Genomic DNA, 26003 nt, shown 5'->3' with positions numbered 1-26003 from the left:
GAAGAAACCTATCGCCAGGCCTTCGCAGCCCTCTTCTTTTTTGTTCTAACTCCTCCTTGTGGCAGCAGCTGCAGCCCTGCATCAAGATCGTGTCAGGAGAGAACAGAGCTGGTCGGGCACGGCGGAGAGCGCGTGCCGTGCTCAGCCTGCGTGCAGGCAGCCCAGGGCAGCCTGGATGGGAAGCACAGCAGAATAACACACGTAAATGTGGTTTTAATTGGCACAATTACTTTGATAAGGATGTAATTTTTAATTTTGAGCAAGCGCTTACAGAGGCACACCACCTCCAGCAGAGGCCGCGGTGCCAGGGATGAGAATTGCTCGTGCTGCCGCTGCGCCTTTCTGTGCAGGACTCAGGAACAAACTGCTTGAAGCCCTTTGCTTTGCCACGTTTGTGCAGGGAGCAGAGAGCTCAGGGGCCGCTTGCGACGAGGCTGAAGGCGAAGGGGAGGTGCTCCTGCTCCCCTTTCAGCCTGGGGTGCTGCGGAACCGGGGCATCTCCGCTGTCACCACTGAGGAGGTGCGGGCATCGCAGGGCTGTGAGCCTTAGAGAAACAAAAGGCCCACTGCTGCCGAGATGGAAACAATGACCACAGCAATGCTTAAACAGAATGTAAATACAGCTAAATTATGGATATGGAAGTACAAAACCGTGGAAAAAGTGATAATGGAATTATATATCAATGCTCAGCACAACTGTAAAAACTAATGTTTTATACGTGGGTAACGTTAAATTAATCCATTCCAGCTCTTCCAGGCGAAGGTACATTAACTGCTCCATCTCAGCGTAATCATGTTACCTCAACGGGCTCTCTACGTGTCGTACTACGAGGGTGGTAATCGCCCTTTGATTAATTACAGGGAATGCAGAGGCATTACAGCTATTCCTTACGCAGCAGCACAATCTGACACAGGCCCCTCGCTACCCCGCTGCTGCTGGCCCGGCCCTGCCCTCCCCGCCGCGATGCGGCTGCCCGAGCCTCGTCTCAGTGCGTGGCAGCGGGGTGATGCCTGGACAGACTCCGCGCCCTGGCATGCAGGGAGCTCACCCGGGGGATGACAAGTCTCACAGTCTAAAAGGAGACATAACTTGCACTTTTCTTGGCAGAATTAGCCTGGAAATGCAAACAGCCCTGAGGTGGCTCCTGGTGCTGTTAAGGGTGTGCTTGATGCTGAAGGAGGGACTGAACCTGCTAAAAGAAAAGGCTCTGACAAGCGGGTCCTCAGACCAAGGCAGGACAGCCCTTCCACCAGCACAGATGAGTTCGAGCAGCACTGTTGTGGCACCGCCAAAAGGCTGGGAGCACACCTACAGCAGAGATGTTCCTGCTGCAGGCATCCTTCTTGTCGAGTCTGATCCCTCCCATCACAACCCAGTCGCTCTGGGCCTTCGCCTTCACCCCTCTTTTCTCCCCCCAGTTTTTGCTGCCTGCACACCAGACCCTTGGATCTCTCACGTGAGCCACCTTTTGTGAAATTCCCCTGATTCAAAACCTTTACCAGGCAGGAGCCACCTGCAAGGCAGCAGTAGCCCTCTGACGGAGCACAGACGCACAAAGGGGGGCTCCCTCCCCGTGAGGGTCTCGCTCCAGAGCGAGCCGGTGACCTGGGCAGGAGCCCCCAGCTGGCACCACGGCCTCTGGTCGCTCCTGCAGCTGCGGTGGCTCCTGCTCCCCTAGGAAGGCAATAATGAGCAAACAAAGACATCTCATGCAATACAATTTTGCAATGCCTTAAAAAAAAATAATGCACAGCTACTTATGTAACCGAGTTTTATTTAGAATCTTTGAAGTCATAAAATGTCTTATTTTACTGATATATGTAAACATACAATCAGGAGGTTTAATTGCTTTTCCCTTGCGCAGAAATAAAGTTTTAAACAAACCAGAACACCTCAACCCAGACAAGCGTAATGCAAATTTAATTATCTAACTTGGTCCTGTACAACAGCACACGCTTCTCCGCATGGTCACTGGTTTATCAATTAGTTGCAATATGATTTTTGGCAGTAATATATTCAAGACACAAAGTGCAAATTACAAGAAGCAGAAAATGTTATCTCATTCTGAGCAATGAGAAGTGCAAAATATCCCAGCCCATAAATCCTATTCTTTATGTGCAGTATGAACAGTATGTGCATAACAGGCTAACAAATAGCCATGTAAAACTTCATCGATTAAATGCAGCAACATCTTAGAGTAGGAATGCAACGGCTATAAAAACGATCAGAGGAACCATTACATTTTGTTCATAAATTCCACACGCTATTTCTGAGGGTGCCTCTTCACATCTCACCTGCCTGCCTCAACTTCTGCATGCCTTGGACACTTCTGCAACCCAAAGCGGTCTGTTAAGAATTCCTCGGTTCAATACCATTAACACACCACCCACTAACTGCTCCAGCAGGCTAAATGCACTTTGTGATTTCCTAAGGAAAACTTCTAAAGGAACTAAGGAAAACCTTTGCAGTGAGAGCTAATCGCAGCTTGCTTATTTCAGCGTAGTTCACCTCGCGTCAGTGTATGTGCTTTCCATAAAACGAGGGAAGAGCCACCCAGCTACAGCGCACAGACCAACGGCACTTAATGCTAAGCCTGGGCTACTCAGTTATTACAGTACAGCTTCTGAATTCTCTTTCCATTTATTTCGAAGGATTTTTCACATCAAACAGCCAGTTTTGATCCCTCCCCCCCCTTTTTCATTTCTCCCAGCTACATCATCATTATAAATTATACCAAATAGCCCGAATCAGACTGGGCTGCTTCCTCCAAAACCCCACCGTTCCTCTGCATGGGAAGATTAAAGCACAATGACTGGCACTGCCATTAATCTGCCTGCCAAACTCATTTTCTAAATCGCCAAGGCCGCAGCCGTATAATCACTGCAGGAACGGCTGCGGCACGTAACCCAGTTACCGAATTTTGTCTGAACGCTGCTGCACCCCACCTCCAACACACAGGGAGCCCCGGGAGGGCTCCTTGTGGGTTTCAGTGTGCTCCCTCCTGGCCAAGGTCAAAGCAAAGAAGTCAGGGGCTTCGACCGCACCGTCTGACCTGGGGGGCAAGGCTGGGAACCCCCCCACGCGCTGCGTGCTCTGCCCCAGGGAGGACAGCTCCTCACCCTGCCCCAGCAGTTCTCTGCAGCGACCGGCTCACGGCTGCCTGGTGTTACGTGGTATTACCCAAACCTGAGCTCCGGCACCCCCAGGAGAGAGCCATCCTCTGTGATCCATGAAAACCTCTTCCTGCGCTATCTGTTCCCGAGGAGCCTCCTGGAAACGGTTTGCTGGTTTGGATTAACTTCATCTAGCCTTAAAGACAATGTGCAGAGGGACAGCTCGCCATCATTACTAGAATTACTGGATCACGTTGCCGAAGCAAACTTTTGTCTTCATTAAAGTTTCAGGATGAACAATTATGCTGCAACTTGGCACAACAACTGTCTTTGTATGCAACATGCCTGGCGTATATCAGCACGTTTCTTCTTTAAAAATATAATTAGAACGAGATACGTTGTTGTTCATGCTGCTTAAATATCTGAAAAGGCTCAAATGTTTTAAAAGCCTAAAAAAAAAATCGCCTCTCCCCTGGTTTATTTTTCATGCTAAAGGCTGCAAATTGACACATCACAGTAATTACCTCTGACTAACTTCCATAGACCTACCCAAAGAGATAAACATGAGAAGTTCACATTTGACTATCAGACTTACTGTGCCGAGCACAAATAATTTCCCAGAGGAGAATTTGATATTTCATCATTTGGAACAGTGGTAATTTAATTACATTGCTAATGTTTTCTGGCATACTTGAAAGGACAATTAGCATAAGTAAATCATGAGTGAGATGACAAGTCACTCAGCGTTTATTTCTGCTCATCAGATGAGATCAGCTGATGATCTAAATTCTCTTTTGTGTGCGAACAGAGCCCAGGTTCAGCAGTTGTATCTGGGTTCAGACCGGTGGGGATAAACTGATGCAGAACGTAAAACTGATATTATTCTTTGAAGTTTCTTAATTAGACTTGTCCAGGGGAAACTTAAAAGCCACCAGAAGTAGGGGAGGGTGGGGAGAAAGGCTGATCGATGGGGAAGGCTAAATGAAGCTCAAGATGCACACTACCCATTCTGGCAACGGGGTGAATACTGATTAATTTTCGCCAGAGTTTGCTTTACATCCGGCTCAGGGCTGAACGGTATTATTATAGCTCTACTGATGTTCTAAAATAATTGTATTTATCTCTGCAAGTGCAATGACATTCATGATAACACCGTTAATGTCACAGTTCCTTTCTGGCGCTTCAGAATAGCTACAGCTTGCTCATGAGTAACACCTTCCAAAGCTTCCCCATTAACTGCTAAAATCTGATCGCCACGCTTCAGTCTGCCATCGTCCGCAGCTGCTCCCTGCAAATGGCAAAAGGAAACGTTAGCGGCTGGTAGCACGGAGCCCTCCCACCTCTCCTAATGCTGATGGATGAAATGAGGAGGGATGCAGCTCTGGAAATCCCACCGTAGCTGGGTGGGGGACACAGAAAAGGAGAGAGTTGTTGTGCAGTGCCCAAATCTCCTGGAATGCTTGGACATTGCCCTCCGCTGACACCGCTTACCCAGCTCCTGCTGGTCTGGGGCAGCACGGGGAAGAATTACACCCCAGGGAAAAGGGGAATCAGCTCATCCCCTGGAAACAATGCAGTGTAAAGATTGGTTCTGTCTTTTATGATTCTGCAGACACTTGTTAAAGCAGTATGTCAACGTATTCTGCACCTAGCGCTGAAAAATGGGTTAAAAATGTGGGAAGGGAGATGCAGAGCTCATGCAAGACAACAGCCTGGGCACTGCCCCAAGCCCCAGACAGAGCTGGGCTCGACAGAAGGTCCTGGGCAGCTCGCACAGAGCTTCAGAAATGGCCGTTCTCCTTCTGAGCTCCTGAACACGGCTCTTTTGCCCAAATCCTGAGCCCCTGCCCTGCCCAGAGGCTGGCTCATGGTGTCTGGCTCTGTCCCGCGGCCCCATCAGCGGCTGCGGTGGATCCCAGCTGTGATTTGGGGGTTTCTCAGCTGTGCTCACCTCTATGAGCCTGTAAATCTGAGCATCCATTTAAAGGCATGGTATATTCTCATGGGAATAAGTGGAAGTGGTGAAAAGACCAGGTATCTGCGGTTTGAACTTCAACACAAGGTTGAAGGTTTAATTTAATTTTATTTTTTAATATCACCTACCCTGCCAAAAACGCTGACACAACTGACAGCAAGCGGGCACAGGACAAACAATTTTGTGTGACTGACTTCAAGTCTCTTTATGTAAACTATCCCTAATTCCCGCTGCTTTCTCCCCCCCGTTTCCAGAATTACATCAGTCCTGGTTCCATGAGACGATGTTGCTGGCACATGCAGAGGGCATTCTCAGCAGCAGGATGGGGGGAGGAAGGGGGCACCTCTCCCTCCACATCTGTGGCCATTTTGGGGCAATTTTCCTCAAGACAAGGCTGTAAAGTACCAGTTCCTTGGTGGCCGGAGCCACTGCTGTACCTGGCAGTCCTCCCCTGACGTTCAGGGCCAGGGACCAGCTGCGGCAGCCGCACCGCGAGCAGCTCAGGCATCAAACAGCCAGCACAGAGAGGGGAGCACTCACAGAGGGCTTGAGAGCAAAGCTGGAAGCGGGGGAGAATAACTAAAGCCAGGACTGATGCGGAAGCCAATTCATCATGGAGCCACGTGGTATGGCGTTTTGTTCTTTCAGTGGTTTATCTCACTGGGCTGACCGTCTGAGCACAGGGCTTTGCAGCTGAAGCTCAGCCACAAGGACACGACATCTCTGCAACTGCCTCCTCTCGTGGACAGCAGGAAAAATGATGCCTCCACACTGCTTGGAAGGCACCGAGATTTGCAGATAGAAAACCGCTCTATAAATATTTTAATGTATAAAACCAAGTTTCCAAAGAACACAGGCCAATTTTGCTGAGATAAAGTATCTTGTTTCAGCCATCAGCAACGTGAAATATAAACTGAGAAGCCAGCTGTGCGTTCTGGGGCCGCTCACATCAACGTACCTAGACAGTACATTTTGCTTTCAACTCCATATATATTATCCAAGCCAAATCTTACGTTTATTTTTAAAGATAATAAAGAAAAAGGGAGAAAACAAAACAAAAAGAGATACCTTGGCAAATATAGTCTTGACATAAATGGGCAGGTCTCCATGGGGACTTCCATACCCCCCTACAATACTAAATCCCAGTCCATCAGAGCCTTTCTCCAAAGTAATAATCTTAGGCTGAGGTGCTCTGAAAACACAATAAATATCACTTAGAATAACAACGTCTGTCCCTGAGGACTTCCTGCAGAAGGAACGCTTACAGAGATATTCATCTACCAACAAGTTTTTTACACAGTCACCGAGCAGGATTCTCGGCCTTGGGCTCAAACACACTCCTGCACAGCCCTGAGCTCGCAAGCTGTTCCGCAGGCTTCAGCTCCTCCCTTTGAAAATACTTTTAAAGAGCTCAACAAGAGCACTTCTCTCTGACACAGGAGTGCTGCTTCTCTAATCTGCAGTTGCTGCGCATACACATAAAGGAGCGTTTGCTTTCTTACCAGCCAGGCTGTCATCTTCAGTTTGGGAAAGTGGCAACTGCAGCAGCTTCCTTACAGCGTCATTTGATTTTATGATTTCACTGGGATGAGGCTAATAGACAGGCTGCAGCCAGGAACACTCGTGTTTGTAGTCTCACCTCTACTGCAAGCTCTTTGGGCAGTTTCTAAGAACTTTTATCCCACTCCATCCCTGCGCCTCCTAACCCCGGGGGCTGACTCCAGAGAGCCCCTCACTCAGCGCCTTGCTTAGACCCTGGACTGCCCTTCAGGGCTTTTACTGTCTGCATCGCAAGGTTTTTGGTGGAGTCCAGACCACTCTATCTATATATCTACCTTAAATCAGAAAAAATAATCTCTACATATTTAGAGATATATTTGGACAAATGCTGTTTGGCATCTGCCTAATTAAAGGCGCAGTTCATAAAGAGTCGTACCTAGCCATTTCTTTAGGACAGACTGAATGCATGCGCCTACCTAATTCTGCTTCCTATTTTCAAATTTAAATTTCCTTACTATTTTGATATAAAACGAGAATACAGATCTTTTTGTGAAGTAAGCAATTCTCCTTTGAGAGCAGCAATAAAAACAGTTCCTTACATTGTAAGACTGGTGAATGCAGCATAAATAGCTCAAGTTTTATACTCAAAATCCCCCTGAGGTAGGGCAGCAACTTGCATCTCAGCTTCTTAAAGTAAATATAATGAATCAAAGAATGAAAATGAAGAACATAATGAAGCTAATAAACCAAAATGAAAATGAAATGAATTTCAAAATGGTAACTGGAATGCTATGAGCCGCCCTAAAAAGCACGTGATGGGTAATGATGCGTGGCCATGGGAGGGCTCGGTCTCTAACTTTTATCACCGTATAGAAGTGCTATAGGTAGAAAAAATGCAGTGAGACTTTTTAAGAACTGTACATCTAAAAAAAGACAAAGAAAGTTCTTGAACGTGTTTTGAAAGATTTGTCTCCAATACCATTTTTTTTTTAATACCTCTTGTCTGGGTCTGCCAATGACAAATGATTTTGAATTGCTATAATCAGAACTCCTCTCAGGCACAGAGGCCAGCAGACAAATGCAGAACTACCATGTCAGCATAACCATTAGAAAGGACAAGATAAAGCAAGTGTTTGGAAACACATTTTGTGTCCTTACTTAGACAATTTCCGTCAGCAGGTAGAGATGGACACAGGTGTGTAATCAGCTTGGAGAATGTCACAGTTACCATTTTAAAGGTGATGGAAAATTAGAGAGAAAAGCAATGGGAAGAGACCTCCTTCACCACCCTGGCTTTTCCCTTGCATGGGGCACAGAAATCCATCTCACTTATGCAGACTATTACAAACTTACTCAGGATCTTCAGAAGCATGCTCAGAAGAGTTGAGGTTACATCCTGCAGACATGCTCTCCAGCTGGGTAGCGATAGCACTGATGTTGGTATCAGCCACAACCTAAGCAGAAAGGAGGCAATGAAATGCTGTTTGTGCTCACTTAATACCAGAGACACCTTAGCTAATTACATAGAAAACAGCTAATAGGAAAAACAGATGTTTATGTTTTTCAATCAAATTTCAAATACAAGTCCTATTTTCTTAAATTTCCTACTAATTCGACATTTTCAAATAACAGTGTTAAAAATCGAGAGCCACCTTTCTGGGGTTAAACGCAAACTTTGCTCTGGAGCTTTCTGTTGCCTTTACATGACCAGCACTCAGGTACCCAGCAGAGGGAAATGGGCTTTCTGGATAATGCAGAGAAGGAGATTTGTCTGACAAAGAAGGACGTGTGTCTCAGAGCCAACAGGAGGTGCTGAGGATTGGCAAGGTGCTTCAACGTAAAGGTCCAAATACAGAGATCCAAAGGCCTATTGGGCAAAGGTCCTGAAACACCTCAGATCGATTTGTTTGCTGAGGGGGGGAGAAATGAATCCTTGGTTTCAACTTCTCAGCGGTTTCTCCAGCATTTCCACTAAACGCAACAAACGCGATTCTGAAAACTGCCCAGTTACGGCCCTGCATCACTCTGAAATCACCAGGAACTACCACGACACACTAATTAACAGAGCTAACAACATTTGATGGGATATGAAGCAGCAAGCTCACTCAGCCTTTTTAAAACAACCATATTGACGTTTCATAGGGTAGGTACAAAGCCTAGCTGGTACTGAGATGTACTCAGATGTACTGAGAAAGAGGTGACAAACTCCAAGGTTTGGGGTCTGCTGGTCCCAGAGCTGGTCTCACAAGGAATAAATAGCTTGCAGGATGCAGGCCCAATGGGGTTCATTAAAGACAAAGTGTCAAGGCCCGCTCTAGATTTTTTCAACCTTTCACTGTATGCTAGTTTTTTTCTTTTTTTTTTTTCTTTTTTCTGGAAAACGTTTGAGGAAGCCACTTAGAACATCTCCCTCTGATGGGATGCTCATCTCTGCTTGATGTTTATTGTACAGGGGTTTGGTTCAGCGACAGTGACAAGTAGCCAGTAAGTTCATTTTCAGTACTTTCTCTAGCTATTTGTGGCTTTATTTTATCGAAATTAACAGGGACTTTTTCCACTCCTTGCTGGGAACATGGCTTAAGGGAAACATACCTTCCTGAAATTAAAAAAAAAAATCCATTATATAAATCCCCCATTTTAAGTGAATGTTCACAATTCAGCCACAACAGTATTTCCCTCTCTCTAATCATTTGGAACCAAGAGGGTGGTAGCGTTTTCTAGGAAAAAAGCTGAGTTCTAGTGCAAATTTCGCATCCCAGGACTAAGGTTCCCAGATGCCCTTAATGAAAGGGTCCGCAGAGGAGACAGCTGCACCTGGCTCAGGCAGCAAAGGCGCCGTTAAGTTTTCCTTCCCAGTGCAGAAGGGGAAGGAGTGCCAGCCAGTATTTGTCATATTTTGTTGTTAAATAAAATAGAGTAAAATAAATCTATATTCAAAAATCTTCAGTTGGCAGTAAGAATGTATCAGAGTTCAACAACCTTGTAAAAAAGCTTCTTCTTATCTCATTACTACACCTGCAGAAAAGAAATTAAATTAAACCAAAGCATCAAAACAGCCGGAAGGGATGATTGTTCCCCTGAGACCCTAATCTCCCATTTGCAAACAGCATTTGCAAACTCCTTTACCATCCTTCCCAGGACGTGCTGATAATAAGCCTTTCCACACCACTGAACGCAATTATCTGACCTTTCAGAGCAGTTTGCCATGAAGTGGTCTAACCCGATAATAAACAGAATTACTTAATGACACATCAGTCATGATTATCGCATCGATAGGATTATTTCATTTAGATTGTTTTAATAAAAAAGCAGCCCGGCGATTGAGAAGTACCTGCAGTTAGCATGTAACCTGACCGTATCGCCGCGCTGACGGCAGGGCTTCTCCGCTACCTCCCTGCTGCTATCAAAATACAGCCTGCCAGAGCAGATTTTGAACAGGGGAAAATAGACTCCCTTCAATCAGAAAACCCTGTATCATCTGTAAAAGTATTCAACACATTTTGAGCTAGACAGCGAAATTGTGGAAGAAAAACTGTCAAGTGACAAAACCAAAGACATTTCTAGAACAACCTCTTTGTTTATGTGAGCGAACAACTGACAGCGTGCTTCATCAGGAATATTTTTAAATGCATGATGAGGTGGGATACGCTGTATTACAGCTTTCAAGATTAGCAATTTGGGGTTCTGCAGCAAGCTTTCATTTTCTATTCAGGGAATACTGTTGACACGAAAAGTGAAATTACTCAACGTTAGTAACAATATGATAACTATAATTTAACAGAAAATCCTCAGCTGGTGTGTATCTGTGTAGTTCCTCTGACTTCAATGGAACTACACAAATACACCATCTGCTCTGGAACTGGCTCATCACTTAGGGGGTCAGCAGTTCATGGACAGACAAAACAAAGAATAAACGAGTCTAAAACTAAGTTTATTATCATGCCTTTTCTTCTTCCCCCCCCCCCTCACATTTTTGCCTTTTATAGTAACATTTAAGTTGTAATGAAAGTAAGAAGCCTGCAAAAATCTCTCAAGATGTGTTCGAGTCCAATATGTTGATGATAAAATTAGAGTAGATTTTAGTGGCATGTCTTAAGCTTATTTTCCAATTGTTACAATAATTCTGCAAATGAGTAGTATTTTGAATTCTCTCTGGCAAGTATTTTTCCTATTTCTTCGTGTAAACATAAAAATAAACTAAAGACGAATATACCAGCAAGCAGCAATTAGAACCAAAGTGGTAGAACATGTCTTCTTTTCATAAAAACGTGGCAGTGATAAACCTCCTCTTCTCTCTTGAGTGTTATTATTCATTACCTGTAGAATAATTAATTCTAGACAGCACTGTCTTGATGATGATGCTATCATTCTTACTAAATGCTGCTAACATTCTTTCTTCTCCCCCTTTCAAGAGCAAGGAAATTAACACTGTGGACAGTTTGGTCACAGTCTAGTGGCATGCATGCACATGTACACACACACAATTCCTTGTTCCTGCTAACTTCAGATGAAAAAAACCTTGGAAGCTTGTTGATTTATCATGTGTAGCAACAAGTTATTTTGTTCTCTTTGTTACGCTTTTATATAATCATGCTCACAGCCTGTACGAGTGGCAATAAATAATTTTTGAATGAAAATTATTTCTTGCTTTCATTCCGTGTAATTCCCATCAGCAAGCACCCTGCAATTCTGTGATGCCTTGTGCCAGTGATGCTTAGGTTTTTTTTTTCCTGAATGCCATTTATCTACCCTCATGCAGCTGCATGTTCAATTTATCACCATACCTGCAGGATAATGCTCCCATAAGCATTCTTTAGTAGATTAACAGCATCTGCGTGAGACAGCCCATCCAAAGGTTGCCCATTAATACTGACAATCCGATCTCCAACCTAAAAGTACAACAGTAATGGAAAATTACTAGCATTAAGGAAAATTAAAATTAAGAATGCTTAAAATTCCTCATGAACTTGGCACTGCACAGTCGTGCTTCTCCTTTGCAGGATCGCTTTTGTGAGAATTCTACATTGCCAGCGATCGTTTACCATTCTTTAGAGCAAGTACAATACGAATTTTTTTAAAATAACAATGCAATCAGAGAAACAAAGGTGGGTTGTATTTTATTGTTTCCATTTGCAAACAGAGAGGGTGAGATTGACTGCTGTTCTCCCATCCAAAAAGGACTTATTTGTGTCCGTTTGTGCAGAGAAGTTCTTTTCTTATAGATTATGTAGGCACATGATGAAAGCACTATAGGAAAGCAGGCACCTCTCTTTATACAAAAAAAAATGATTTTGACCCTGGCACTTAACACTACTGTGTATTTCTACTAGAGACACAGCATGAATATAGCACTGTTTGCTACTGAACCTCAGGGGCCAAAGTTTTCCTATGTAACTAACTGCACATTAAGTTCTCTTCAATACTAATGACTCCCTGAAATGCTCTCCAAACTTAGTAAATGATCACCGTGGTCATTCCTAGAAATACCCACATATCTTGTGGGTCTGATATAAGCATTTTATTTTTGTATTCCTTTATCAGGGCTTTGAGATCAAACAACTAACTTCTGATGTTGTTTGTCTTGTTTGAGCTCTAAAACAATGCCCAATCTGAAGTCTCCAGAACGTCTGCCGCTTCCAGAGAGCTTGTTGCTGTCCTCCCTGGGTCTGGATGAACATATGCTGTAGATCTTCCAGCTTATTCATTTTTGTTCAAACACATTCAAAGACTACTGCAAATGCATTTATGTTCTCTTAACGTCTTTGCCATGTAGGCAATCACAATTATCCCCAGATGCAATATAATCAAAAGGGGAAGGTAGAGACAGGGCTTTTTTGCACATTTGTTTTTAAACAGGGACAGAGTAGCCTATGAGACATTATCAAAGTGAGGGCATATACAGAAGCACCTGAGGCTCCTTCTTCTCTGAGAGAGACACAACAGATGAAACGGAAAGTGTTGAGAAGACTCCTCTACTCACTCTGAGTCTTTGGGTACGTGCAGCCACACCACTGGCTTGAATCATAGCAATGAAGATAGGAATATCTCCCAAAGGACTCCCCTTCCCTCCTGCTATACTGATACCAAGTGCATCATTTGGTCCCTAAAAGAAAGCAAAAAAAACCCACAACATTTTCAACTGGGGCCGCTTACAGAGGTCAATGTTTAGGGTATAACCCATCTGATTTATGCAATGTGGTGAAATATAAGTTTGACATGCACATACAGGTCCCATTACACAGACATACATTGGACAACCTACTGCAAACAAACAATGCAATTTTACTTCTGAGGAACACTACAAAAATTAACAACTTCAGTCAAAGGTGTCAGCTTTTTGAATTGATAGAAAATAACTCACTGACCCTTGTTATCTCCACAGTCCTTGGGCCCGTATCTGCTCCTACTAATAAAGAAACAAACAATTAGCTTCTGTAATTAAGAGATAATATAATTAAGAGATAACACTGTCAGGTGACAATGGTCCCTTGCTGCCTAGTCAGAGTTATCACCAAGCAGAAGCACAGCCCTTCCTGTGCCAAATCAGGCAGCGCTGCTCACGTGAGGAGGACAGGATTGCTGTTTCACCAAGAGATGAATACGGATGCAATCACTCTGCCTGACGGATGCCACTGTGATGCCCATTGTCGCACAGCCACTGCTCACCACAATCTCTTGAATAGCAGCACTCTGCTGGCCTGAAGAAAAGCCCTATTGTGCATTTCACTCAATTAAAGATTGCCTTATTATTCATAAATCAGTGTCCCCACCACAAAGGGTAGGGCACACGGCTGGTCTGAGACTGCTGAGGTTCCATTGATTTCCTGTTCTAATTTGTGCTGTATTTGTAAATAATAGACAACCAGGAAGTCTGGCTGGCATATATCTAGCCACAGGACATTTAAAAGTACTCAAAACATTCAAAAAATAGAAGAAAAAAGGGACGCTGCAAATGGATCATTTGACTGGGACTAAATAGCTTAAAAGCTGACGGTGTAGTCAGGTCCTGGGCTCTGCTGTAATAATCCCTAATTGTAACAGCTGTAATTAACCTGTTTTAAGAATCTTTTAGAAGATTTATGTTAACACGTATCAGTATTTCTTACTGCCACACATGTGCTTGTGCAGCTATCTGTTATGAGTACTCAAGGCAGGACTGCTGAGGTGCAGCAAGGTCCGACACCGCGGGAAGCCCAGCCTTGGGGACACTGAACCAGGACACGCAGACACGCACTGTTAGAGCTGCAGGGCCCTTCATCAAAATGGTGCAAGGAAGGCTGCCTAAAAAGCCACATGTGCCTCCTCCAGTGCATGCCAAAAGCCAGAAGAAATGTCTTCTGCCCATGGTCAGCCACAAGCTAAGGTTACAAATTTCTGACTCAGGTCAGAGCACACGAACGCGCAGGCCCTCTACAAGTTCCTGCAGGTTGTAGATTCAGCACTTGCTAAATCTGCAAATTGCAATCTGGGCATTGTGACTTTCTCATTACAAAACACCCTTTTATACATTCAAGAGCAACAAAGATATAAATGAAGTGGTGGCAGCTTTATTCCCTGAAAAAAACTATTCTACAAGAACCTTGCCTGTGCTAAGCCTCCGACAAGGGCGCTGGGGAATAGCAGGGCGCAAGAATTGTGCATTTAAAATAGAGGAGCCATTACTCTACTACGAGACATGAAAGCAATGTCATCTGCTGGAAAGTGTTAAGGGTCTTAAAACATCAGTGGTACGTCTTCTGGGAGGCTGTGTAGGAAAACCAGACTCAAGTATTCAATTTTGCTTTTGTACAAAAAGAGCAACAGTGCAAGCAACATGCAGCTATTCTGACAGCTGTCCGGAAAATACCTGAGTTTCTCTGAGACACATCTGCTGAAGACCTTTTCGTGCTGACAAAATTCTGCAAGGTAGAGAGGACCGGAGCGAGTGCAGGGTGGAAATGGCTGTGGGCACTCTGTTGGCTCGCCTGAAATTAAACATAAATCAGAACCTGAGAGTCAAACCCAAACGTTAGCTTCAAACCAGCTCCTGCGACATACGGGCGCAGCTGTCCTCTGGGAAATCAGACTGGAAATGCCACATCGGCCACACGAGTGGAAACCCCCAGCTTCATTTCCACGGATGGAGCCTACCACAATCTGTCTCTGTGTTGTGGGCACACGTGTAGAGTTGCTCAATGGTACTACAGAATGGCACTTGGGGGTTTTGGGGGCAGACGACCTCCAGAGGTCCCTTCCACCCTCAACCACTCTGTGATTCTGTGATCTGCTCTAGAGGTCATACAGAAGCAGGATTAACCTCCTCCATTGCTTACTCCCAGTTTGGCTCCAAACCTAAGGACAAGGGGGAATAATGGTTGCTGATAAATCTGGGCATCTTCCCCACGACCATTTAACCAGGAATCTCCCCCCTATTTCCAGAATAACAACGGAGGTACAGCACAGGATGCCCGTGTCTTACTGCCAACAGGAGGGACAAGCTGGCAGATAGCTGCTCGTGCACGCTATCGATTCTGCACTGCTCCCTTCCAGCGCTGCTTTTCCCTATCTCCATATCTGGCCTTATCTTCAGACTCTGCTCCCCCTCGGAGGAAACATCGTTATCAGTTTAGGAAATGTGTCTGAACAACAGGTTTCACTGCGGCCAGACCTTTTCAGCTAAGCTGGCTTATACAAAACAAAGATCTGCTCCACACTTCTGGGCGCACAGCAGAGCTTTCTTCCTCTAAATGCATTAGGCGGCGAATCAAAAGCTCTGGCAGCATTCATCCTAACTGACCAGTGTGCAGCTGTCAGTGACGAACAACAGGCAGAGCACAATTTCCACGTCTAGTTGCCAATTCATGGGTCAGTTAACACAATTTGCAATGTGCGTGAAAGAAATCACTGTCCTGCACCACGAGGCTTATGTGTCTACTGTTAAAGGTATGCAACAGACCAAAAAAAAGCCAAGTGAGGACAAAAGTTCTGGATGCTCTTGGCCAGCAGCTTCTAACACATCGCTCACAGTTGTGCAAATCATTCAAGCTGATTTGCCGTATTATCTGCCAAGATTTTTATAACTCTTGGAACTGTTTTGCTGAGAAACATTTATTCCATTTTCAAAATCACCAAGTCACTTCGGAGCCGAGAGATGAAGGCTCTCCAATGACTCTGCATTAAGAGCAGCAACTAAGACTTCTCGTATTAAAAGAAATACAGAAATTAACAGGTTCCTGAAAAAGCTACAAAATGCTAGAAAGAAAGGGGATGACATCATTAGCATTTGATTTTATTTTCTACCTAGAATCACGTCAGATACTATGGCATTTTGCTTCAGCTATGAGTTTACATTGCAATATGTAATCATTTTTAACTACCACTTTTTGATTACAAAGCTCTTGCTTATGCTAGCTGTTGATGAAACAACCCAAAAAGTAATAATCACGACTGCTGTCTTTACTTAATGCAATCAGTATCATTTTCCTCTGTTGCTTCATTTTTCCTTGCCTGAATGCAGATGTTTCTCCAACAATATTTAGGCATTATTTTTAAAGCCGGGCTTAGCACAGCTGTTCCCACATGGCTACAGGCTCCTTAGCCCTTCCTGACACTTCACCCACACAGACAGTGGACTGGATCACTGCTGGCCTTTATAAAGTTAAGAAATCATGCCACATGACTATGATTTTTGGCACCCTTTTGGATTGTTCATGCACGAAATCAAGGACGAGCCTCTTTTCCTACCGACCTGATCGCTAGGATTGTTTTTTTTTTCCCATAAAAACATTCCTGCTTTAAATTACATCCCTAAGTCTCCTATTGCTCCTTGCCATTTCCAAAACCAAGCCCTTCTCTTAGCATTTGTGGAGGTTGGGCTGGATCCCACTGGTGCTCAGCCTCTGCTGCCTGCCCTCTGTGTGCCGAGGAGAAGGAGGCGTGCTGGCAACATCTTCCATGTCCCCAACAGCTGCCCCTGTGCAGAGAGGGGGCAAAACACTCCATAGCAATTGCATTGCTGTGAACCACAGCTCGTCTCTCTCTGGGACATTTGCAACTTCAATATCATGGCAAAACAGTCAGTCTTCAGAAGGAAAAATCCATTAAAAACCAGTTTTCTAAGTCATCTAAGCCTTGCTTCTCCTCCTTGCTGTACTTAGACTTTAATACTAATAGTATCAATGTCTGAGTGGATTGGGGGTAGTCAGAAGTGGGGGAAAGCCCTGCACTGATTGAAAAATGAATTGTTGTCCTCGCTTCAGGTAAAAAGCAAGTGAAGCAGGAAATTGCTCTGTGTTTTCTTTGAGAGCAAAGCAGCTCTCATGTGGTTCTGCCATAAGATAGGCGAAGATACAGTTCAGTTTCATTAACTCATTTTGATTGACAAAGCAGCTGCAGCAAATGCATTCAGCGTTTTTTGCAGGTCTAAAAAACTTCTGGGCATCATCATTTGAGAAAGATATTACATATTTCTGATGCGTTTCGGGAAGACACTCTAACAAACAAAAAAATCATTAACCAATTCTTCCACTTATTCAGCACTTCAGCACGATGCTTTTCCTGCAGTTGAGCAAAGAAAATTATTGTGATAAAGTATTTTGTTCCACATCCTCAGCAGTAAATGTCGATAGAACTGAGCCTCATGTGCAACCCCGTGCGCTGTTCCCATTCCTTGCCCTTCACAACTTCATTTTATATGTATGAATTTGTCACTAACCTGACTGTTTTGGGATGTTTTCCGTGCTGACAGCCATGATCCAGCTCGCAACCTCCCAAGCTCGAGATGCACTAGGCCTTGGGCACACTTGGGAAAAAGAACCACAGTGTACAGCATTTAAGTAGACATATAACATTTCATGCTCTCCTGGAGAGAACTGTGTTTATATTCAGCACCACAACCCCAGGAAGAAAACCACAATGCGCTGAATACTAAAAATATTAACACTTTCATTTGGACTATGTAAGAAGTACCTGTCCCTGGACTGGGGTTTATCCCGGTTGCTGAAGTCAGCATGAATGTTTCTACTGGCAAATGGTTCTTAGGTCACACTGCAGATGGCCAATTACACAATTAAAACAAATGAAAAGCCCCCGACTCTTCCACGGAAGTCTGTCACAAACAATACTCATGGAACAAACTTCAGAGGAAAAAGCCACAGAAAAGGCTGAATTTAATACATATGGGCTCAGCTTCAATTACACCCTCATATCACCAATTTCCAATTCTTAAATAGGTAAAGTCCTTTTGGCTAAGTACCAATCCTGGATGGAGAAAACAAGGAAATAATTAGCCTTTCCTTTCCAGAAAGAAAGGAATCACATGCAGGAACACTGCTGGAGATGGCAGGGAAAAAGCCCTCGCCTCCAGATGCAGTTTTGTATACACGTGGGTCCGCAGCAGCGCTCCCACCCTTCATTTCACCCTTGGTCCGGGCTGCCAGCCCTGGGAGCCTGACGAAGGAGCTGACAACAGGAATTTGTGGTCGGGGCATCCCGGGTCCTCTCCTCCCTCTCAAGCCCAGACAGCAGCCACATGCTTTCTAACGGAAGAAGGCAAATTCTCCCAGACCACACAACTTCAAAGTATACAACCACTCCTGCAAGATGAAAAGCTGTGCAGAAACGGATTGAAGTTGCAATTTTATAGTTGCAGGTTAGTACAGCAAAGCCAAAGGCGTTTTCCTTCAGGGCAGCTCTCATTTGTATGCCTCTCAGGTTTCAAAATATTTTTCTAGCTTATGAAATATACAGTTGCGCTTTCAAATAAATGTCTAAATATTATACATGTCTTTGTTTTCTCATTTCATGCCATTCCACTTCTAAATACACATGAAGTGATTTTAAATGAATCTCTCGCAGTAATTTCAGATGAAATTCCTGTCTTTGTAATCAGTCTGAGCTGTCCTGTGTATGAGTAAATAGCACTTCAGGATAATTACCTCGCACAGTGTCAGTAACTGCAATTCCATATCTTAAATGTATTATGTACTCACCTTAAGTATAGTGGCAACAGTCTCTTGTGAGGCATTTCTCATATCCTCTCCATTAACAGACAAAATCTGATCTCCTTGAATTAATCTTCCGTCTAGGTCTGCAGCTCCTCCTTTAACAATGTCAGAGATAAACACTCCACTTCCATTTCTAACAATGCAAGAAGCATATGGCTAATTACACAATCCAATATTCTTTGGGAGACCAATTTAGATTACTTGCATTTAAGAGACATTAAAAGAAACCTGTGAGAAGAGCAAGAACAAGTTTTATACCCCATTCAACTATTTGAGCGTAAAAAAAAAACCTGAATTTTAAAATTGAGGCATGCTTTGCTGTGTTTAATGCTGTCTTTCCCCTTTTCCTGTTAGTTCTGTTTAATCTATAAAGATTCATGAAAAATACCACTTGTACAAATAAAAAGCCAAGGATCAGACTAAGAGGGAGTTAAACCATCCCCGCATGTGCCTGATCTGAATTATGCAGCCTCAGATTTTTTTATTTTACTTTTTATATTCCCCCTAAAGGTTCAGCTTGGTTTCTTCTCTAAAACCCTGGAGGCCCCAAACGGAGAGAAGTTTGCAGAGAAGACTTTTAAGTTTGCACTGAGCTATGCAGCAGAAAATCCAGCTTTGTGGCTGTCTGCCTGCAGCGAGGCTTGCGAGAGCCGGAAAGCAGCAGTTGGGCAGACGAGGGGCATGTGAGCAGATTCCCAAGCTGCAGCCTCGGCAGGAGGCTCCCTTCCCATGCTGCAGGACCCTTACGTGCCTGGTCCCAGCTACCAGGGCTCGCTGTGGAGCTGGTTCAGGCTGAGATGCACGGGCTTGGGATCCTTCACCCTGCAGGACACAAGGTTTCACTGGCTGATCGCTGGCCATCATTGGATCAACTTCAGAACAGAGGTTGCCTCCAAGGTGGGAACCCCCACAAGGCAAGCAGTTAGCAACAGTACAGGAAGTTTTGCACAGAAGCAATCGAGGGAGGGCTGGAGTCTGTATTACCATCTGTAGGGTAATTTACATAAGCTATATTAATTACCCAACCTGCAATCTGCTCACAACACCTGGGTTAAACATCGCCACTCTTGTAAAAGAGAAAAAAAAAAAACCTGCTGTGGAAACTTCACTGACCATACGCAGTCAGGATAATGACATGATGATTTGTAATTGGGAAAATAAATTTTTTTTGGCAATGCAGAAGAGCAACCATACGATTCGTACCAACCAGAGCTGAATGAGTGCTCGCCTGTGTCGTGCTGTAAATCTCTACTAGCAATGAAAGATTAAATCTATCAGTGCTCTAGTTTGAATGATCTAATAGCACTGGTTTAGAAATATATCAGCAAGAAGTCAGATTTTATTAAGCAGCTGTTACCTACCACAGTATCTCGGATTCTGCTCCTTACTCACAGAACCACTGTCTGTAGTGTTGTCTGGTCACTCAGATATCTTACATGATTTGGGTCTAAATCTTTACCAGCCTCTTACCTTCCACCATAACTGGTCATTTTGAAACCGAGCAGGCTGTAGATCTAACAAATGAACCCACTTTCAAAGGCACATCCTCGTATTTTGAAATAGGAAAGCTTTTTTTTCCCCATGTTGAAATCAGAAAAGGCACGGTTAGGGCTCCCAAACTCAGCCACAGCTCTGTTTAAGCCACCAGAGCTTTCCCCAGTTCTGCATGTGCTCACCTGGGCACGCACAAAGTGGGACACAGTGCCGCAGACTGGGAGTTTTCCCAGGGAAAGAGCAGGCTTTATTACACAGCTCTGCTGTTGTTCTGTTAAGAGAAGTAAGGATCACAACCCCATGAGACATCCTTGAAGATAATCAGATACAAAATCTTGTTGCTCATGGACTTTTTCCTTTATTTCATACTCCATTTAATGGCTACAGCTGTTCACATGGCGAAAAGCAAAGTATTCCTCATTTGTAGCGCAGTCTGATCAAAGAGAAGCTCTTACCGTTTTCCAGCTATGCTGAGCCCTAGTCCCCGGCCTGTTTTCTTTTGAATATCTACATGGAAAATCTCTAAGTTTTCTTCATCTTTGTAATGAGCTTCATCTCTATAAACAACCAATTGCACCTTCTGAGGCGTCTGTCTCAGCGCAGTGATAGCTTCTTCGTGGTTGGCGTTCCGCAAATCGATCCCGTTCACCTGAAATAATCAGTGTTTTCTTTCCAAATGACATATGTGAATGATCCTTTCATCACATCCTACCCTTGTGTGACAGGACAAATTTGTCAAATTGACACCTCTTGGCACTCTAATTTAGTGCTCTGATTTGCAGAGGGCTGAGCGTCTGCTTTCCTGCTGAATGAGATTGTGTGCGTTCTGCCACCATCTAGATCAGATCCAAACAATCAAAACATTGTGGCTTATAAGTTTTGTGGGCATTCTGTCCTTCTTTTTAAATGCTGGAACCTTGAACAGTGCTTACATGCTTACAACTAGACAACACTCGATGTGCTCCCTTCAAACTTCCTGTACCTCTACTGCTCTTCCTTACAGGTACCAGTGCTCGAATTCCTCCTCCCCTGGCTAGGTAACACTGTCCAGCCAACGACACAAAGAATCAGAAACATTAGCAAACGGCCATGGTGAAGCCAAGGCAGGACATGTTAAATGGTTATTTTGCTTTATTCCAATAGATGGCACACAAGACCACTCCTGTAGCATTCGATTACATTTCTCTTACAGGAACCTGGAAATGTTTCAGTATTATCAAATCGAACAAGAAGTTCTGATTGAATGCTTAAGTACCTGAAAAAACTATCAAAACTTGAAATCTGATCTCCTAACTTTGCCAAGCCTGATACAGAGATGCCCTGTAAGGTGTTTGCCCGTACTCTATCGGGCAAAAATCTCTTTTCTTCAAATATCAACGCATAAATGTTTTCCAAGTCTGGTTAGGAAGCAGCAAGGACTGTAGCTGAATAACAATACAATGGTAATCTACTTATATAACATAATAAGTTTTAAGGCAATGGAAATATTTCTTTGTATTTCTAAATATGCAAAGTTATAATCATACTTGATTTTGCATTAAGATAATTAAGCCTAATCTACAGTAATTGTATTTTTTTTACACTAACTCTGTAGACATTTATTTATACAGTGCCTCAGTATTGTTTCCTTGACATGGCATCTATGTGTGCTTTATCACACTAATCTGAAACTCATTCAGAGTCATCCTTCTGCTTCATTAGTACAGCTTTTAAAAGCTGAAATAATAACAATATTATGGCACACAAACATTAGCACTTTCCTGTTTGGCCAGCAAAGAATTAATTAACCTTCCCCATTTTTATCCCCTGGCTAATTATCGTACTCTGTTAATACACAGTTATTTATAAAACGAAAATAACAGTCAGCCTTAACGCTAAAAAAAACATTTTCTGTGCAAGAGCTGTAAAGACAGCTCCCCAAGTGCCCCTCACTATTTTTCTAACCCTACACACTAACGCCTTAATGGCCATGCTGGGAATTTGTCCTGATCTGACAGCGAGGCACTGTAAACAGCTGCGCACCCGCTGCCTGACGCAAGTTTCATTTGCGGACCAGCACTTCTTTCTTAACCCCTTCCCACCTCGACTTCCATCCTTGCTGCAGGAACACCACGTTTATTCGCAAAAAGCAGCGCCCGTGCGTGAGGAGGCCTGGCCTGAGGGAGCCGGCAGCGCTCCTGGCCGCGGATGGCGGCGGCCCTGAGGCCCTGTGGCCGCCATCGCCTTCCTGCCTGGCACTTGGGCCTGCCCCGAGCCTCGCACACGGGCAGAGCAGATGTCACAGCTCCGGCCGCAGCGAACGAAAGGCCTCCGAATGCAAGATTAAACAGATGAATAACGCCGAGCTATTGGACATGACAGCTGAACTATGTAATTCGAGAACTGCCGTGCTCAATTAAATTTAATACATTCTCAATTTGTCCCTTCAGTTTATATGAATATATAAGGAAATGTGAATTTGTCGGGATGGTCTTAGTGGCAGAAAAGCAGCTTCAAGTACAGATCCTGCAAAGGATCTCTGTTTTCCCTGAAGGAAACCTGTGCTGAACCGAACACAAATCTACACCAGAAAGACACGAGCAAGCGCATGCAATGACGAGACGCGTTTACCTCAAGGATTTGATCGCCGGCCCAAAGCCTGCCATCTCTGGCTGCTGCCCCTTCTTCATAAACTTCATGGATCACGATGGCATCCTGAGGGAAGAGAGGGCTGCGTCAGTTCCCCCATCAACACCTTGTCCATGCGCCAGCAGTACCGGGCCCAGGCCACAGGCCATCGATGTCTCTGTGCCGAGGGCACAGTGCGTGAGGAGAAAACGCACTAATGTAGATACATAGACACTTCTAAGAGTTTCCAATAAGAAAATGACTGCCACAATCAAAATACAGAGAGCTAATAAGAGGGTAGAAAGGATTTTGTTCCCCACTTCAGGGTAGGCTTGTCTAGAGCTTCTTGGGCTTCTATCATTTTTATACATTGGCATCAGCACTACGTGAACTCAGTGTGAACCGGGGTATTAATATCATCTACTTTTTATGATATTATTTAAAACCAGATTCTTTGGAGCTATGAATATTTTTAGGGACTTGGCATAGAACTCAGCTTTAAGCAAGCGCTGAATGCCTTGTGGTAAATAGTGCTGGTTAAATCTGTAAGAAATGAAATCCAGAAGAAACGAACAATGGCAAATGTTAGTTTATTACTGAGGTTGGAAAATGTAGTCAGTGGCAGATGTAGCTTCAGGGAAGGTTTCAGTGATTTAATCTTATTGCCAGCAATAGATGTCCCCGAAGAAAAAGCATTACAAAGAACATACTGTTCTCTTGCTGGTGCTTTCCTTTTGCATTGTTCTTTTTTTTTTTTTTTTTGTTCCCTGAAACAAATAGGTGAACATCCTGTTACAGCACTTCAGCTGTGGTTCTGACAACCACCAGCACTTGCAAAAAGATGGGCCGCTGCACCATGCACAGGCTGCTGCCCTCTCCAAAGGCATCCCCGATGTCAAGAAGAACTTTAAAACTACTCTGGATAAATACTCCGCGATTAGTTTAGCTAGGCGGGTTATCGGATAACCCATTCTCAGACAAATGCAACCAACAGAAAGGCTGCGGTGCGAAGTCCCTCCGTCAGTTTGACGCAGCAGTCAAACACGCGTCTTTCCGCGGTGTGCGCAACAGAAGCCTGCGAGGTGAGCAGGGTGCGAGCCCGCTGTGCGCGGCCTTCCTGGAGCAGGAGCAGGAAATAGCTGCTGTGGCAGAACAAAGCACACTCGTGCTTTGCAAACACTGTAAGATACTACATCTCTCATCACCAAGTTAACTCCCCCCACGTTGCCTTGTGATACTTCCCCGGCGCACATGGTGTATGTTGAACAGAAAGAGAACGCGGATGCCCTAAAGCTAATGCTCTGATCAAGACAACACTGAGAGCATTATTCTCTTTCATTCCCACTACACCTTATTTAATGATGTGGACTTGTATCTACAGCCGCTCTGCTGCCGCTGCAGCACAGCACCACTGTCATAAGCTTCATCTTTGATACATGTACACCAGTCACTGAAAAAAGCCTGAAGGATTTTAATCACAAATGGATTACAGCTGATACAAGCGTCCCAGATGGGGAAAGAGAGATTTCAATCTACATAAATGAAGGCAAAATACTATGAGCTGTGTACCATGGTAATTAAGAAAATCAAAAGAACATTTTGATTTAAAAAAATATACCATTGGCAACCGCAGGGTTTGCTTGAAATAACTGGAACAGCAATTACCAGTGGGACCAAGTAACACATTCACGTCTGTCTCAGCACTGCTGAACTTCTCTGCTACACATCTGAGATCTTCCTTTTTTTTTTTTTCTTTTGTTACCTCTGTTTTAAAAATGATCGTGTAACTCTAGTCAACACAAGAGACTTTTGTCTGGGTGGAAGCCAATACGGTGACAGTGATGTATATTTTTTTGTATATTTTTTCACTTAAGGCTGATCATGGGTAAGTTTGAGAAAAAGCTGAGTCTTTGGTTTTAGAACTTCAATAGCAGACTTCACTTTTACTTTTCTAAACACTTTTGTAATGGAAGACATTTAGAAATCGCCAACAGGACAACACACAATATTGACCAGTTTGCTAAAACAGCAACATCCAAGTAGGGCACACGAGGGCAGTGGATGAATAAGAGGTTCAGAAGAAAAATTGCATGTGACATTGATAAAAGCTACCAGCTTCTTCCAGTACTGCATTATTGAATGTAAAACCACATATAATTAAGGTTTAGATTCAGGAATTACCAAGTGTTATCAGTTGAATAGCCTGCATCATCGATTTGCAAAGGTAACAATTCAGTACTACTCTGTAGTTCCTGCAGGTGTTAGAAGCCAGACCTAGAACTAAAAATACATAGGGCATGAAAACGTACATTCCTATTCAGTCTGAGCCTTTCCTGAAGAAGGAAACATCCATCTGACCTGCCAAAACACTGTTTTCTGAGCTTTTTTTTTTAAAGCAGCATAGTTGAAAGAGGCTTATCAAATCAATTAAAAACAGAATGAAGAAATGTGCCTGCAATGTACTCTCAAGATTTTTAAATAGTCCATAGCATAAGTCTTACCTTCCTTAGCCTATAAACTGTGACAAAAGACATCTCACCTCTGTTATTTCTGGCATTAGCTCAATATACATTTAACCCAGAAGTAATCTTTTTCCATTGAACCTAGTGGGATCTGGGTAAGGCCCTATTAGTTTCAATCATCCATGACAAATCACTAGAAATTACTGACATTATTAAATATTTTTATTGATACCTATATTTTAAAAGGAGCTTGAACATGCAGTAAAGAGATTTAATGTATTATTCCAGCCATCTAACAACTAAGCCCCGATCTGTAATAACAGATTTAAGCTGTAACACTCATCTCAGCGCATTAGAAAACAACCTGGGATCTATCACGACTAAACCAATACAGAACATCTATTTAAAGGATGGGTTTTGGTTACTGGACATCTGCAGCTCCTACTCACTAGCTTCAAATTCAGTTTTGTGCTCAGCATCTTGAGAAGTCACGTCCTTAATAGTTCAAAAAAAAACCAGTCAATCAATAAAACAGAGAGGGAGGGAAAGTGGTGTCAATGTCCAACTACAGGCTGTGAATTAATGGTGGCTGTGGACAGATTTTCATTCCCATCCCTCACAGCCTCCTCTCACTGTTAGTTTTGTACAGATAATGTCAGTCCACAAAAACTATCAGCACAGAAGGGGAAAATAAAAACACTCACCATATCAAGAGCACAGCTATTTAAAGAAAGATATCTTGTTGCTGAAAGCACACACTTCATAAGGTATACAGATACATTAAAAAACTTAAAGCTTTCATCTTTGTATATTTTGACTACTCCATCAGTCTGGCACCATTAATCAGGAATTAATACAAAGTTTAAC

The 26003-nt window shown here is 43.6% G+C and overlaps 1 protein-coding gene across 13 annotated transcripts in view; it reads right to left on the bottom strand.

Annotated features, from left to right (window-relative positions):
- Positions 1 to 1757: 1757 nt before the first annotated feature.
- The window catches only part of PATJ (PATJ crumbs cell polarity complex component), a 150461-nt gene continuing 126215 nt past the window's right edge, over positions 1758 to 26003 (bottom strand). For 10 of the 13 annotated variants that reach the window (XM_083846090.1, XM_083846091.1, XM_083846089.1 and 7 more), the window contains 11 exons: positions 22678 to 22761; positions 20523 to 20716; positions 18559 to 18706; positions 17283 to 17369; positions 14436 to 14553; positions 12955 to 12995; positions 12570 to 12692; positions 11374 to 11478; positions 7943 to 8043; positions 6158 to 6281; positions 1758 to 4402 (listed from right to left, as the gene is read on the bottom strand). In XM_083846090.1, coding sequence (XP_083702216.1) covers positions 4256 to 4402; positions 6158 to 6281; positions 7943 to 8043; positions 11374 to 11478; positions 12570 to 12692; positions 12955 to 12995; positions 14436 to 14553; positions 17283 to 17369; positions 18559 to 18706; positions 20523 to 20716; positions 22678 to 22761 — 1272 coding nt within the window. In that variant the 3' untranslated portion in view covers positions 1758 to 4255. The remainder of the gene's footprint in view (positions 4403 to 6157; positions 6282 to 7942; positions 8044 to 11373; positions 11479 to 12569; positions 12693 to 12954; positions 12996 to 14435; positions 14554 to 17282; positions 17370 to 18558; positions 18707 to 20522; positions 20717 to 22677; positions 22762 to 26003) is intronic. The other 3 variants (XM_083846081.1, XM_083846083.1, XM_083846084.1) reach the window with 2 other exon arrangements.

The sequence above is a fragment of the Anser anser genome (genome assembly GCF_964211835.1).
Source record: "Anser anser genome assembly, chromosome: 8".
Classification (NCBI taxonomy): domain Eukaryota; kingdom Metazoa; phylum Chordata; class Aves; order Anseriformes; family Anatidae; genus Anser; species Anser anser.
Note: the sequence above shows the minus strand (reverse complement) of the source record. Positions and strands in the feature narration are given on the sequence as shown.